The sequence below is a fragment of the Schistocerca americana genome, chromosome 5 (assembly GCF_021461395.2).
Source record: "Schistocerca americana isolate TAMUIC-IGC-003095 chromosome 5, iqSchAmer2.1, whole genome shotgun sequence".
Lineage (NCBI taxonomy): Eukaryota > Metazoa > Arthropoda > Insecta > Orthoptera > Acrididae > Schistocerca > Schistocerca americana.
In genome coordinates, this window is record NC_060123.1 from 353,517,880 (window position 1) to 353,534,764 (window position 16,885).

The 16,885-nt window shown below is 39.9% G+C and overlaps 1 protein-coding gene across 1 annotated transcript; it reads left to right on the forward strand.

The window, feature by feature from the left end:
* Positions 1-10,393: 10,393 nt before the first annotated feature.
* Positions 10,394-14,001, forward strand: LOC124616085 (putative beta-carotene-binding protein). Its single transcript, XM_047144337.1, has 6 exons — positions 10,394-10,487; positions 11,406-11,516; positions 12,140-12,290; positions 12,413-12,552; positions 12,827-12,979; positions 13,733-14,001. Exons 1-6 carry the CDS (start codon positions 10,427-10,429, stop codon positions 13,930-13,932), a joined length of 816 nt encoding a protein of 271 aa, XP_047000293.1. The 5' UTR covers positions 10,394-10,426; the 3' UTR covers positions 13,933-14,001.
* Positions 14,002-16,885: the final 2,884 nt, after the last annotated feature.

The following is a 16,885-nucleotide window of genomic DNA, read 5'->3' on the forward strand; positions in this document are numbered from 1 at the left end:
GTTTCAATAACTGTAGCTTGGTACATTTTCACGTCTAATTCTTTTGATTGTCTTTACTTTTGTACCTTCTTCAGTTCATAAGTTGAAGTAAAATGTTCTCGCCAAGTATATAAATCGTAGTGTAATCCATGTTATCAGCCTGGCTTCGCGCGTTAGTGACGAGTCATACAGTTTCATTCCGTTGAAGCAATTTACTTTGAACCAAGCAAGACAATATTTAATTGAAAGAGACGGGTTGACAACTGCAGATTTTCTCGTTGGCACTGCAGTTATGAGACATCCAGTACTGCACAATTGTTATAGCCCAGCCGTCACTGTTCGCTGAGATCCAAAAAATAATTTTGTCTTATCGAAGAATTTTCGACGATGGCTACCGTATGACGCTGTTAAGAAGTCTGACAAGAATATTAAGGATGCTGTCCTGTAGTTTTACCTGGGATTTCTAATTAGCCCTCATAAAATTATATGTATATTAATTTGACAGAATGAAGTAACTCAGTATTGCATTAGTTCAAATATTGGGCATAAATCCTCTGAAATTATGTGCAGATATTTCATTTCAATAGCTGGTGCCATTTGATGATAGTATCGCTCAGTTAGAAACGTGTGTTTAAATATATAAATGTATAAAATGGGCGCGTTATTTGTGATGAAAGAAAATTCTTAAAATCATCAAGACCACTAAAATACTGAAGAAAACATGTTTTCACCAAATCCAGGAAAAGTGGAGGACAAACATATGAAAAGAGAAATCATACTGCTTGCAGATCTAATTTTGTAAAAAGTATGGGCGTTACATTAGTGGGAGTGAGTAATTACACTCCAGTGATCATATCTTTCCTTTTTTTCTTTTTTTACCAAATTCTTTAGCCTTATAACTTCAAATAATAATCTTGAAGATAATAGTAAACACTATTTAATTTTTCAACGAGAATACTGAAAGATTCTTGTCAAATATTAACACTAGCCCAGTTTAGCATAGTCATGTAACTGCAGAAAGGTTACAATCAAAACTATGTGATGAACATCTCTATTCCATGATAATTAATCCTTCCGTTGCTGTTTCGGGGTAAGACTGCTGTTCTTCTACTGATTTAATTGATTTGGTGAACCACTGTCGTCCTTACAAATCATCTGCTAACAATAGCTGACCACGGTTGTCAAGAAAGAGACAATGAAGGTGAACAGCTTTGCAAAAGATATAAGACAGGTTGAAGGAAAACTGACAGCTAATATTTGTCGCTACATAAAATATATAATCTTAACAGTAAATAAACTTACGAGGATTATACCAGAAAAATTTTATATAACACACTTAAAAATTAATAATGAAAAACTTTCGGCCAGCCGCGGTGGCCGAGCGATTCTAGGCGCTTCAACCAGGGAACCGCGTGACTGCTACGGTCGCAGGTTCGAATCCTACCCCAAGCATGAATGTGTGAGATGTCCTTAGTTTAGTTAGGTTTATGTAGTTCTAAGTTTTAGGTGACTGATGACCTTAGATGTTAAGTCCCATAGCGCTCAGAGCCATTTGAACCGTTTGAAAAATTTTATCTGTGAGTGATAGGAATATGTAGCGGAGAAGATGGAGAGGGGAAATATAAGCAAAATGAAATAAATTTTCGTAATTGATAGGAGCGTTACCTAAACGCCCGATTGCTGTGAGTAAGAGTGAAAGTCTACACTTATTAGCCGAGACAGGACATTGTATATTGTTGTTGTTGTGGTCTTCAGTCCAGAGACTGATTTGATGCAGCTCTGCATACTACTCTATCCTGTGCAAGCTTCTTCGTCTCCAAATACCTACTGCAACCTACATCCTTCTGAATCTGCTTATTGTATTCATCTCTTGGTCTTCCTCTCCGATTTTTACCCTCCACGCTTCCCTCCAATACTAAACTGATGATCCCTTGCTGCCTCAGAACGTGTCCTACCAACCGATCCCTTCTTCTAGTCAAGTTGTGTCACAAATTCCTCTTGTCGCCAGTTCTATTCATAACCTCCTCATTAGTACGTGATCTACCCATCTAACCTTAAGAATTCTGTAACACCACATTTCGAAAGCTTCAATGCTCTTCTTGTCTAAACTATTTATCGTCCATGTTTCACTTCCATACATGACCACACTCCATACAAATACTTTCAGAAACGACTTCCTGACACGTAAATCACTACTCGATGTTAACAGACTTCTCTTCTTCAGAAACGCTTTCCTTGCCGTTGCCAGTCTACAGTTTATATCCTCTCTACTTCAAACATCATCAGTTATATAGCTCCCCAAATAGCAAAACTCTTTTATTACTTGAAGTGTCTCATTTCCTAATCTAATTCCCTCAGCATCAGCCGACTTAATTAGACTACATTCCATTATCTTTGTTTTGCTTTTGTTGATGTTCATCTTATATCCTCCTATCAGGGCACTGTCCATTCCATTCAACGACTCTTCCAAGTCCTTTGCTGTCTCTGACAGAATTACAATGTCAGCGGTGAACCTCAAAGTTTCTACTTCTTCTCCATGGATTTTAATACCTTCTCCGAACTTCTCTTTTGTTTCCTTTATTGCTTGCTCAATATACGGATTGAATAACATCGGGGAGAGGCTACAACCCTGTCTTACTCCCTTCCCAACCACTGCTTCCCTTTCATGTCCCTCGACTCTTATAACTACCATCTGGTTTCTGTACAAATTGTAACTAGCCTTTCGCTCCCTGTATTTGACCACTGCCACCTTCAGAGTTTGAAAGAGTATTCCGGTCAGCACTGTCAAAAGCTTTCTCTAAGTCTACAAATGCTAGAAACGTAGGTTTGCCTTTCCTTAATCTTTTTGCTAAGATAAGTCGTAGGGTCAGTATTGCCTCACGTCTTCCAACATTTCTACGGAATCCAAACTGATCTTCCCCGAGGTCAGCGTCTATCTGTTTTTCCATTCGTCTGTAAAGAATTCTTGTTAGTATTTTGCACCTGTAACTTATTAAACTGATAGTTCGGTAATTTTCACATCTGTCAACACCTGCTTTCTTTGGGATTGGAATTATTATATTCTTCTTGAAATCCGAGGGAATTTATCCCTCTATATACTCCTTCCACCTTTCAGCTTTCCCTTCTTTGCTTAGAACTGGGTTTCCATCTCAGCTCTTGATATTCATGCAAGTGGTTCCCTTTTCTCGAAAGGTCTCTTTATTTTTCCTGTACGCAGTATCTATCATACCCTTCGTGAGATAAGCCTCTACATCCTTACATTTGTCCTCTAGCCATCCTTGCTTAGCCATTTTGCACTTCCTGTCGATCTCATTTTTGAGTCGTTTGTATTCCTTTTTGCCTGCTTCACTTACAGCATTTTGTGTTTTCTCCTTTCATCAATTTCATTCAGTATCTCTCCTGTTACCCTAGGATTTCTACTAGCCCTCGTCTTTTTACCTACTTGATCCTCTTCTGCTTTCACAATTCTTTCTTCAAAGCTGCCCATCTTCTTCTACCGTATTTCTATCCCCCATTCCTGTCAATTGTTCCCTAATGCTCTCCCTGAAACTCTGGTTCTTTCAGTTTATCCAGGTCCCATCTCCTTACATTCCCACCTTTTTGCAGTTTCTTCAGTTTTAATCCACAGTTCATAACCTATAGATTGTGGACAGGGTTCACATCTGCCCCTGGAAATGTCTTACAGTTTAAAATCTAGTTCCTAAATCTCTGTCTTACCATTATATAATCTATCTGAAACCTTCTAGTATCTCCAGGGTTCTTCCATGGATACAACCTTCTTTCATGATTCTTGAACCAAGTGTTAGCTATGATTAAGTTATGCTTTGTGCAAAATTCTACCAGGTGGCTTCCTCTTGCATTTCTTAGCCCCAGTCCATATTCACCTACTACGTTTCCATCTCTTCTATTTCCTACTGTCGAATTCCAGTCACCCTTCACTATTAAATTTTCGACTCCCTTCACTACCTGAATAATTTCTTTTATCTCATCATACATTTCATCATTTTCTTCATCATCTGCAGTGCTAGTTGGCATATAAACTTGTACTACTGTAGTAGGTGTGGGCTTCGTGTCTGTCTTGGCCACAATAATGCGTTGACTATGCTGTTTGTGGTAGCTTACGCGCACTACTATTTTTTTATTCATTATTAAACCTACTCCTGCATTACCCCTATTTGATTTTGTATTTATAACCCTGTATTCACCTGACCAAAAGACTTGTTCCTCCTGGCACCGAACTTCACTAATCCCCACTATATCTAACTTTAACCTATCCGTTGCCCTTTTTAAATTTTCTAACCTACTTGCCCGATTAAGGGATCTGACATTCCACGCTCCGATCCGTAGAACACCAGTTTTCTTTCCCCTGATAACGACGTCCTCTTGAGTAGTCCCCTCCCGGAGATCCGAATGGGGTACTATTTTACCTCCGGAATATTTTACCCAAGAGGACGCCATCATCATTTAACCATACAGCAAAGCTGCATGCCCTCGGGAAAAATTGCGGCTGTAGTTTCCCCTTGCTTTCTGCCGTTCGCAGTATAAGCACAGCAAGGCCGTTTTGGTTAGTGTTACAAGGCCAGGTCAGTCAATCATCCAGACCGTTGCCCCTGCTACTACTGGAAAGGCTGCTGCCCCTCTTCAGGAGCCACACGTTTGTCTGGCCTCTGAAAAGATACCCCTCCGTTGTGGTTGTACTTACGGTACGGCTATCTGTATCGTTGTGGCACGCAAGCTTCCCATCAACGGCAAGGTCCATGGTTCATGGGGGGGATTAGGAAGTTTATTTAATTCCATTGTAACTGAAAACCTCAGTTGCCATTGCTAAAACTCGATCCATAACATCTAATTATTCAGACTAGCAGTTAAAGTTTATAAGCCAACACGATCTTTTAGGGACATCCGTAGACACAGAAATGTCACCTATTCGTAACATTCAATCCCTAAAAAACCATCTCCACAAGGAAGTAGTCAAAATTGCACTTCTCATCTTACTTTTCAACATATATTGTCTCCACCCCGATCCAGTTTCTTTCTGAATTTAACAGAGGACAACACATTAAAGGATTTTTTTAAGTAACTGATCGATACTATGAGAACTAAATTTAGTCGTCTTACCTAAGTGTTCCCCCCCATGAACCATGGACCTAGTCGTTGGTGGGGAGGCTTGCGTGCCTCAGCGATACAGATAGCCGTACCGTAGGTGCAACCACAACGGAGGGGTATCTGTTGAGAGTCCAGACAAACATGTGGTTCCTGAAGAGGGGCAGCAGCCTTTTCGGTAGTAGCAGGGGCAACAGTCTGGATGATTGACTGATCTGGCCATGTAACACTAACCAAAAGGGAAATGGATAGGTTGAAGTTAGATATAGTGGGAATTAGTGAAGTTCGGTGGCAGGAGGAACAAGACTTCTGGTCAGGTGACTACAGGGTAATAAACACAAAATCAAATAGGGGTAATGCAGGAGTAGGTTTAATAATGAATAGGAAAATAGGAATGCGGGTGAGCTACTACAAACAGCACAGTGAACGCATTATTGTGGCCAAGATAGATACGAAGCCCACACCTACTACAGTAGTACAAATTTATATGCCAACTGGCTCTGCAGATGACGAAGAAATTGAAGAAATGTATGATGAATTAAAAGAAATTATTCAGATTGTGAAGGGAGACGAAAATTTAATAGTCATGGGTGGCTGGAATTCGAGTGTAGGAAAAGGGAGAGAAGGAAACATAGTAGGTGAATATGGATTGGGGCTAAGAAATGAAAGAGGAAGCCGCCTGGTAGAATTTTGCACAGAGCACAACATAATCATAACTAACACTTGGTTTAAGAATCATGAAAGAAGGTTGTATACATGGAAGAACCCTGGAGATACTAAAAGGTATCAGATAGATTATATAATGGTAAGACAGAGATTTAGGAACCAGGTTTTAAATTGTAAGACATTTCCAGGGGCAGATGTGGACTCTGACAGCAATCTATTGGTTATGACCTGTAGATTAAATCTGAAGAAACTGCAAAAAGGTGGGAATTTAAGGACATGGGACCTGGATAAACTGAAAGAACCAGAGGTTGTACAGAGTTTCAGGGAGAGCATAAGGGAACAATCGACAGGAATGGGGGAAAGAAATACAGTAGAAGAAGAATGGGTAGCTTTGAGGGATGAAGTAGCGAAGGCAGCAGAGGATCAAGTAGGTAAAAAGACGAGGGCTAGTAGAAATCTTTGGGTAACAGAAGAAATATTGAATTTAATTGATGAAAGGAGAAAATATAAAAATGCAGTAAATGTAGCAGGCAAAAAGGAATACAAACGTCTCAAAAATGATATCGACAGGAAGTGCAAAGTGGCTCAGCAGGGATGGCTAGAGGACAAATGTAAGGATGTAGAGGCCTATCTCACTAGGGGTAAGATAGATACTGCCTACAGGAAAATTAAAGAGTCTTTTGGAGATAAGAGAACGACTTGTATGAATATCAAGAGCTCAGATGGAATCCCAGTTCTAAGCAAGGAAGGGAAAGCAGAAAGGTGCAAGGAGTATATAGAGGGTCTATACAAGGGCGATGTACTTGAAGACAATATTATGGAAATGGAAGAGGATGTAGATGAAGATGAAATGGGAGATATGATACTGCCTGAAGAGTTTAACAGAGCACTGAAAGACCTGAGTCGAAACAAGGCCCCCGGAGTAGACAACATTCCATTGGAACTACTGACGGCCTTGGGAGAGCCAGTCCTGACAAAACTCTACCATCTGGTGTGTAAGATGTATGAAACAGGCGAAATGCCCTTAGACTTCAAAAAGAATATAATAATTCCAATCCCAAAGAAAACAGGTGTTGACAGATGTGAAAATTACCGAACTATCAGTTTAATAAGTCACAGCTGCAAAATACTAACACGAATTCTTTACAGACGAATGGAAAAACTAGTAGAAGCCAACCACGGGGAAGATCAGTCTGGATTCCGTAGAAACACTGGAACACGTAAGGCAATACTGACCTTACGACTTATCTTAGAAGAAAGATTAAGGAAAGACAAACCTACTTTTCTAGCATTTGTAGACTTAGAGAAAGCTTTTGACAATGTTGACTGGAATACTCTCTTTCAAATTCTAAAGGTGGCAGGGGTAAAATACAGGGAGCGAAAGGCTATTTACAATTTGTACAGAAACCAGATGGCAGTTATAAGAGTCGAGGGACATGAAAGGGATGCAGTGGTTGGGAAGAGAGTAAGACAGGGTTGTAGCCTCTCCCCGATGTTGTTCAATCTGTATATTGAGCAAGCAGTAAAGGAAACAAAAGAGAAATTCGGAGTAGGTATTAAAATTCGTGGAGAAGAAATAAAAACTTTGAGGTTCGCCGATGACATTGTAATTCTGTCAGAGACAGCAAAGGACTTGGAAGAACAGTTGAATGGAATGGACAGTGTCTTGGAAGGAGGAAATAAGATGAACATCAACAAAAGCAAAACAAAGATAATGGAATGTAGTCTAATTAAGTCGGGTAATGCTGAGGGCATTAGATTAGGAAATGAGGCACTTAAAGTAGTAAAGGAGTTTTGCTATTTGGGGAGCAAAATAACTGATGATGGTCGAAGTGGAGAGGATATAATATGTAGGCTGGCAATGGCAAGGAAAGCGTTTCTGAAGAAGAGAAATTCGTTAACATCCAGTATTGATTTATGTGTCAGGAAGTCATTTCTGAAAGTATTCGTATGGAGTGTAGCCATGTATGGAAGTGAAATATGGACAATAAATAGTTTTGACAAGATGAGAATAGAAGCTTTCGAAATGTGGTGCTACAGAAGAATGCTGAAGATTAGATGGGTAGATCACTTAACTAATGAGGAAGTATTGAATAGGATTGGGGAGAAGAGAAGTTTGTGGCACAACTTGACCAGAAGAAGGGATCGGTTGGTAGGACATGTTCTGAGGCATCAAGGGATCACCAATTTAGTATTGGAGGGCAGCTTGGAGGGTAAAAATCGTAGAGGGAGACCAAGAGATGAATACACTAAGCAGATTCAGAAGGATGTAGGTTGCAGTAGGTACTGGGAGATGAAAAAGCTTGCACAGGATAGAGTAGCATGGAGAGCTGCATCAAACCAGTCTCAGGACTGAAGACCACAACAACAACAACACCTAAGTGTTAACCGGTGATGGAAAAAAACCCTGGTGAAGGATATTTCTTCAAGTTATTTGTTTACATACAAAATCTATTAAAAATTATCTGCATACAAAATAAGGTTCCCATAAATTTTCAAGTGATGTAACCCAGTCTTACTCAACAATAATTTGTCATTTTAAATGTACAGATCGTTACAGTCAATTCTAATAATTTTATAAAATACCCTGTAGCTTAATGAATCTTGATTTTCATAGTGTTGAATGTGATATACCTGTGGTGTCTCTCACATGAAATTGAGTTTTATAGTTGCAAGAGTCGAACAATTCACTGTGTATTTTGGCTAAACACGACATAATTCATGAGTTGATTTAAGGATGTGCATGAAGAGACAGCGAAAGTATACGGCTAGGAATATCTTCATTCTTTTTTTGTGTGCAGAATGTTGTCAACCAGGTCATAATTGCAGCTGTTGCGAGTCGCAATGAAATGTTTCCTTTTCTAATATCAATCTGTGTTGTGGCAAGGATTGTCAAGAAGGAATAAATTTAGTTCGTTATTGAGCTGTGGCGGCTTGTTATACTGTCGATAACTTTTAGCTGGCTTCTCACCCGGGGGCTCGGATTGTGCAGTTATCGCTGCCTCGCCTAGTCTTCAAAAGCACGTCGCATCCTGGTAGAGAGCCCTCTATAGAGGGCTGCATCGGCAGTTGACGGGAGTTTTCGCACAGCGTGGACCGGGGGGCAGCAGCAGTGCTTGGAGCGACGCACACGGGCTGTGGATCGGCACGACGTCTTTTTCGGGTCCTCGTTCACTCTTCTTCACCAGTTCTGGGCTGAAGGTAAAGGTATGGTTCGCTTATGTTGCGCGCAAGTAGTTGCTCAGCGCTTTGTACCGATATACCGCACCGCAAACTGCTTCAACAGATGTTCGTGTTGGTGTTTCATTGAGTCGACATGCACTCCTTGTTACTTGGCTCTGGGATTTTGAGGATAGTATATCGCTGTGTCACCTCCGTGCGATTTTGAAGTACCATTCGTTAATCTGCTGGCCAGTCTTTTGTCTCCAAAACTTTGCCGCGGTTAATGTTGTTATGCTTGTAATGCTCCCAGTTGTCACACATAGCTATCTGAGGAGCCTAAGTCTTACATAACGTTCTTAAAATTGTGTTTGTCGCGAAGTTCTTATTCAAAAAAATCCGCTTGTCCTAAGCTTTAATGTCAGTTTTCAAAGTATTTTAGAAGCTGGAGATCCCTTAGATATTACCAATATTCAGATCTTTTAAGCATGTTCTAAACTCCGGTGAATTGTAGGACCTTACCGAATTGTTTACTATATTTCTTCCTGGAAGAAATTAGACTTTCCTTGCTCTTGTTCTGTTAGCAAAACGTATTTTCTAGTGCGTATCAACTTATTTGATACACTCTGTAAGTGTGCTCATGATTAAACCGTAGCTTTACTTCTAGTTTAATCCGGTCATACAATTATCTTTCTTGTTTGTTAACAGCACCTTCTAAGTTGCTGGGAGAGTGTTCACTGTTAGCGGCTCTTTCCCGCGTGGCCCTGGTTTACTTGCGACCATGTGCACGGCTTTAGATCATTTCCTAGCGCGGCTTGCTGTTTGTTTGCAGTCCCACGTCCTTGATGTCTGTGCTGAAGCTGAGTGTCTTACATTAACTGACCTGCAGTGTCAGCCAAGATGCTTTTGATTAACTGGCTTCGCAAAGGAAATTTTCTGTGTAATGTTTAATACATATGGCATCTTTGTTCTAAGTTGTACTGTAAACATTTTGTGTTAACTTTTGGGCAATTCCGATGCTATCTTTGTTAATATTTATCCTGTGTAGGTCCCCCTAATGTCCTGCACTTGAATTTGTTTGATGAGAGTTATCTAGAACTGTTTTAATTATTATAATTGGGCAGTTTATCAAAGGAAAATGTATAGAAATAAGTGTTGTCGTTGTTGAGGAATGAATGATGTTACTTTAAGTGGCCTAGTCCTTCCATGTCATTTCCCTTATCCTCGAAATTCTAGATTCAAATGTCGTCAGTGAAATGCAGTTTCGTTAGTAGGAAAATTACACTAAATTACGCTGGACATCTACGAGTTCCTCGAAAGTGAGCGACATTTGTAGACTTCGTACCTTGGTATCCTTGGTTTGTTTCCTGCGACCGACTATACATAGCGCAACAGGTTACGCAACCACTGACGGCGTCGGCACTATGAAGGACCGTCCTCATCGCGGAGTGCACCAGAACCCGTATATAAACCCCGGACGGCGAGCTCTCGGCAGCACGTAGCACAGCGCAGCACCACCATGCAGCTCGCAGCCGTTCTCGCCCTGCTCGTCGTCGCTGCAGTCGACGCACGAATTGGTGGTAAGCCGGCGCTCACGCCTGTCTAGCCTCTGGGGGCTAAAATCCAACATCTTCCTCGACGATTTATTTCTCTGTAAATGCTACAAATCTGTGTTTGTTGCAAAACCAGTTTGTTCCATTCCTATTCACCAAGTTATTCTTACAAATAACGTGCCAAACTAAATATATATTTATGAACGAAGAAAACAATAGAAGTATACTAAAGATTAATAAATAACCTCCTAAGACCTTCATCCACTTTCGAAAACATTCATACACGTGGATATCTAGTGAAGAGGAAAGTGACTGAAAAGCTGTCGTTTTCAATAAAATCCTGATGTTGCACTATAGAGATGTCGGCATTAACTGATCAGAAGGTATTTTAATTTTTCTCTGTGTTCCCACAAATGAAGACCTTTCTTTCTGGTGGTTTCATTGATGAAAGAAGAGTCAGGATATCCTCTAACAAATATACTCCACAGAAAATTTTCTATGAAAATAAGTTAGGGGTTGATGCATGCAACCTATATTCAGGCGAGCTCACTATGTGTCCGATTAAATATAAACATCCATAGTGTGATCGTCATCTTGGTACGTAAATTAATCTGCCAAGTATTGAGCTATTAAGGCATCCTAGTTCCTTTATTTAAATTTGTGTTACCTTCTAAGTCGGTGTTAAATGTAAACAATAACAAACAGACGTGGTAAATGTCACCATCGCACACCATGTGAGCTTCGTCGTACTGTCACTACGGATTGCAAATGTTTAATCGTAGTTGACGAATCATCGTCTCCTATCTGAAGACGATGACAGTGCTCCTACTGAAACGTCGCACATTCTCAACAATATATACTGGTTTCACCACAAAGACAATGTGCGCTAATGCCCAAGGTAAACTCTGTGATAAGTAATTCCTTGATCTGGTGTTTGTCCCTCAGATGACCCGTCCCCCAGTGGCCTGGGAGTGAGGACGTGTCCCGATAACGAGCCTGACGTCGTGACCTGCCGCCGGAACGCCCTGCAGTCGGCGCTCTCCCTCTTGGCAGGTGGTAAGTACTAACATAAGACCACACCACACCGTACAGCTAAACGCCAGGCACTTCTCAGCGTCAGTACAGTCTTGTAAACGGAGTCACGCTCCAGATTTCTAAGGGATGAAGGGATAGGGTTCATTTATGAATTTGAATTGATGAAAAAAGATTTACCACATATTACGTGTATTTCGATTTATATCACACTCTGAAGCAAATTTAAATTTTCTCAGTCCTACTCTCAGACTTGCAGTTGTTTCCTGTTCAAGCTTGCCTTTTCCCTGATCAATTTCCCTTCTTTTTCATTATCTCTGACAATACTAGGTAATACAAATGAGTGACTTACAAACACACCTAGATCAAAAGGCCACCTGAAAAACCCGCTAGTGGGAATATACCAAAGTTGTGGTTAGTGACCTAGCCGTACCATTTTACGCCACTTAGTGATTTCTGCTTTGGAGATATGTGTCTCAACGTATATTGCAGATGAAAGACAGCTATCGCATAAATACTATCTTCCTGTTTCGCTTTACACATCTTTGTGACCAGCATTACTTATCACGATTTGCGAGATTCGAAGCAAATGGTGCCTCGATTCATAATATCCGTTTAAAGCTTCTGATACGTAGTCTCGTCTACAGGTCTCCCCAGCATCGGGGCGAAACCCATCGACCCGCTGACGCAGATCCCACCCCTGATTCTGAAGGCCGACACGCCTCTCCTCAGGCTCAATTTCAAGCTGGACGACATCGTCATGATTGGTCACGCACGCAGCGTCCTCGACGACTTGCAGTGAGTCCCGACAACGTTACATTAAGAAATAATATCGATGTTTATTATTTTAAAATCTGATATACCACTCGCCATAAGTTTTCCTGTTTGTCGTTTTTAAAACTTTATCCCTGTTTTGCCAGAGTGGACGTGGAGAACCATACCATTCATGTTGTTACTCACACCCCTGGTGCCTTGGTGATGGAAGGCATCTACACTCTCGATGAAGAAGTTATTAAAGGAATTCCTATGAGAGGCAACGGCCGATTCAAACTTACAATGAGTAAGTATTTCGTGCCTAACAGTAAGTGGTCGTTTGGTTTTTATATGCGTGTGCTAATAAGCTATAGGCTTGCAAGGAAAGGGAGATGAAAACAAAAATCAAGTAGTTCAAAGTAAAATTGAATGCGCAGCGTATCTTTCTGTGTTATAAAAGGGAGTTTATTAAAATTGCAACATAAAGTCACATTGCCTCATAGTGCAGCTGTAAGTTCATTGTAAATAATTGGCTCACAAGTGATTACTCTTTCTTATGATTTATTTCTTCTCCCTTTCAGTCGACTCTACAGCAGACGTAACTTACAAGGGACACCCTGTCACTCGACGCAACGGCGAGACTTATCTGCAACTGGACTCCGCCAAGACGAAGTACACCTACGGGAAGACTTCCTATAAGCTCACTGGCCTGTTCGGAGGCTTCCCTCCTCTTGGTATGTCACACACACACACACTTAAAATGGTGTTTCACAAAACCCAATTAATATATCGCCAACATGCTGCTTACATATCAACGTATATAAGACGCTTCAATCGTCTCTGGTCAACTCTGGAGGCATAGTATTTTTTATTAAACCTCAAACGTTTGTGACAACCCTATACTCCACGTAACAAGCGCGATGACTACCTTAAACTACAGTAATACTCACATTATCGTGCTTTCTCCTTCATTATGACACTTGTTTCAGTTTTTAAGGCAGAAATTCACATCAGTGTTTACTTGTGACGATATTATCGCCTACTTTACACACACATCTCATTAGCCATACAAGTTTACAGTATGAAAGTTCTTTCCAGATGAGATGCCTTGCAGTGTGATATCAGCAAATAACATCTACTTGGGAATGAGATACAAGTCTTTAGTCTTACACTTGGCTGAATCCAACTTCACCATTATAAAATCAGCTAGAAATCTTGTGATTCGAACAAGTTGTAACTCCTGTTCCTGTGAACTGTTCTTTGGCATAGCAAACTATTTATTCGAATTTTTTATCTGCTTCTATATATTTTGTTTCCTCCTTTTGTTTCCGTGAACACCTTAGAATACTAGGAGCTCGGCAATTGTAAGTAATCCTGGTAACTGATCTCCTTACACATGCCAAATTTCAATGTGTCTGGCGTCTACACGTGACGTGCTGACGGCTTTCATACCGCGCACTAAACGCAGACTATCCGCACACTTGCAGAGGCCGCAGGCAACGCCCTGATCAACGCGATGGCATCGCCCATCGTGGAGCGCGAGATGCTGGGCCCCATGGAGGACTGGATGGAGCAGGTGTACAAGCAGCAGGCGCAGTACGTCTTCGACACCGTTCCGTACAACAAGCTCTTCCCGGAGAGCGAGAATACTATTACAAAGAATTCATTTTTCCTCAATTTTAAGTAAATGTTTTCTAATTTATAATGTGTATATAGTCAGTAATTTTATTTCTCTGAATAAAGAATTTTACTAGAAGTTCTTCAGTCAATATTTTTAAAATTCTGAACTGACATCAGTTTCCAAGAACAAATTTTTAATGATTTACCCTTTCCTTATGCTGAATACATATAACACTACTAAACGAGGATACCTCTTTATTTTCCGTAGCAGGATGACTGACAGAAATTTAGCATGGTCAGTTACTGATTCTCAACTATACCGCAGTGATCGGATACATTATTTTAGCACTGAATAGAGTAAAAATTCTTTATTGTTTAAACAGATTCTATGACTGTTCTCCACATATATTGTTACATGAGTCACATAACTTTCCAAAACTAAAATTTACCAAAGTATGTTCACTTCAGAGAACCCTCAACTGTGTACTACTTATGCTGCTATGACAGTCGTTTGTTCGCGATGTCACAGTGCATTTCCTGACTCTTAGAAAAATTCAAGCTAGCGCCCACGAAGCATGTTGAGAATTATTTGGTGCAAAAGCAGAACGAACCAGTCAAGCATCGAACGTCAGCTTTATGACTGTTAGAGTGCCGAGCGCATCAGTCGACTGAAGGAAGGAAATACCTCACTTAGCAGTGGAGTAAACAGTCCTCACTGGCTCAGCGGAAGTAGGAAGCATCCAAGTCTTTCTTTAACAAATTCACAGACACCGTTGCAAGCTAAGGTCATGATGGTTGGACTGAAATAAGTCTTTTGTATTAACCACTAAACAAAATCTGTTAGTAACCTGAAAGCGGATGACTAATTTCCCTTTTTAATCTTGCTTACACATAAGCAAACAAAGAAAGTTGAAATGCTTGGATGAACTTCAGTCGAGAGACGATTCAAAAGTGAAATAACTCTTTTATATTTAAAATTCCTATAATGAAGCTCTTAGTTTTCAGCCGGGTTACATTACTATATGTCTTTGACTAAGACAAAGCGTTGTTGGATGAGGATGATTAACACAGCACATGTAAGATCTAGCCGATTACAAAACAATGTGATACATATAAAATTTTAAATTGATCTTTCAAACCATTTGTTCATGCAACCTTCATTTTAGATACTGGTTTATAGCAGATCTGCAGGTGAAGGTTTCCAGCAAATATCTTCATGAGAACTATGGTAACTCATGTCACTGAATGTATTTACCGTAATCTAGCCATGGCGTCCTTACAGCCCCCCCCTTCCCCCTTAAACTATTTACATAACCACTTTGAAAATTGAGTCATGCGTCTTATAAATTTATCCCGTCACATTTTAGGATAAAGGTTTTGAGGCCCAACTCTTTTTGCCATCACTTAATTAGTTTTTGGACATAAGCGTATATTCTTGAATGTACTTCTGCAGCACTGTTCTTCCAAATCCCTGTGTAATCTTCTCTTCTCCCTAGAGTTTACCATCAACGTTTCACCTCCATATGAGGCTAAAATCCACTCAAACATTTCAAAAAACACTTATTAACGATATAAATGTACATTGGGTAACTCATTATATTTTCTCAGCTCTCATTATTGCCAGTTGGAATTTTACGAGCTACTTCTGAGATTATCGGTTAGTGTACCCATCAAACTTTCGTCTACAGATTTACACGTTTCTTAATAAGGTGAACATTTGAAAATTCTTAGAAGTCCTTATTGATGATAATTTAAACTGGGAAAACCACTTTTGAAATTCCCTATACAACTTATTTCAGCCACTTTTGCACTAGGAACCATTGCTAATCATCGTGAGAGAGAAATCAATAACTGACGTATTATTCATATTTTCGTTGAATAATGTCATATGTAATGATGCCTCCTTTCCTCAAGAACGTACTGGAAGGATAATACGTTGTGCACATCCAGGATCATCCTCAACATGTCTGTTTAACTAGTTAGGCAAACCGATTACACCTTCATAGTACACTCATTCCCTCATGAAGTTTGTTGCATGTGAACCATTGCATTTCAAAACGTACAATGATGTACATCATTATGATACGAGAAAAAAATTAAATTCATTGCACCACATTGAGATTATCACTGAAGGGGTGCATTACATGAAGCAACTAAAATATTTTATCAATTATCTAGTGACATTAAAAGTCTCAGAGATAGCAAATTATATTTTGAAAAGGAAGTGAAAATGTTTGTCCATGACAAATTCTTCCATTCTGGAAATGAATTTCTCTTATTGTACTATGTAATAAAGTGTAAATGATGGTAGTTAAGAATGACTAAGTCACATCCATATGTTTAAGCAGAAATCACTCGTAAATTGTACCATGTAGGCGTATTTACAAAATAATTTGTGATGTGGATACTAAATGACTCTTTCCAGATCGCTGCAATTTATCGTGTGGATCATCCATGAAACATGCTACTAAGTTACTAGGAGGGGCAGATAAGTATCGGAATTATCCACCATCAGCCCAATAGTTCATGAAACCAAGTAGGTCAAAGCCTAAGTATACTGAAGATTGGAAAACAACTCAGGGTCAGGTGATGACCAGCCAGTCTTTTGGAAACGTTGGAGCAACAGAGTGTAGTTCAGACGTTGCGGTTGATAATGGATGCAATACTTTTGAAAATCGGTACGAGTTGATTCGTAGATTTAGAAGTAGTTTTGGACGATGTGAAATGATGTACGATGTTCAAAACCCTCAAAAAAGTAGGTGTTCAGCTACAGAGAAATATTTTACCATTTTACACGGAAAGTCTCTCAGCAGATAAGCTACCAATTTTGCCGTTAAAAGGTAGCAAACTTCCAATTGACTCCAATATAATTCTATTTTTATCATTCCATTCTGCAATTCGGTATTTGTGGTTTAAAACATACTATGTGAGACAAGATATTAATATGTGCAAATACGACCTTAATACTAAGTCAAGTATCAGTTTTGGACGCTTGGGATACCACTGAGTATACAAAACCA

Excerpts from the sequence above, each read along its gene's own strand:
- LOC124616085 (XM_047144337.1), top strand. The coding sequence starts at position 10,427 with ATGCAGCTCGCAGCCGTTCTCGCCCTGCTCGTCGTCGCTGCAGTCGAC. Across the intron at positions 12,291-12,412 it reads AGCGTCCTCGACGACTTGCA|AGTGGACGTGGAGAACCATA; the intron begins GTGAGTCCCGAC and ends CTGTTTTGCCAG. Across the intron at positions 12,553-12,826 it reads CCGATTCAAACTTACAATGA|TCGACTCTACAGCAGACGTA; the intron begins GTAAGTATTTCG and ends TCTCCCTTTCAG.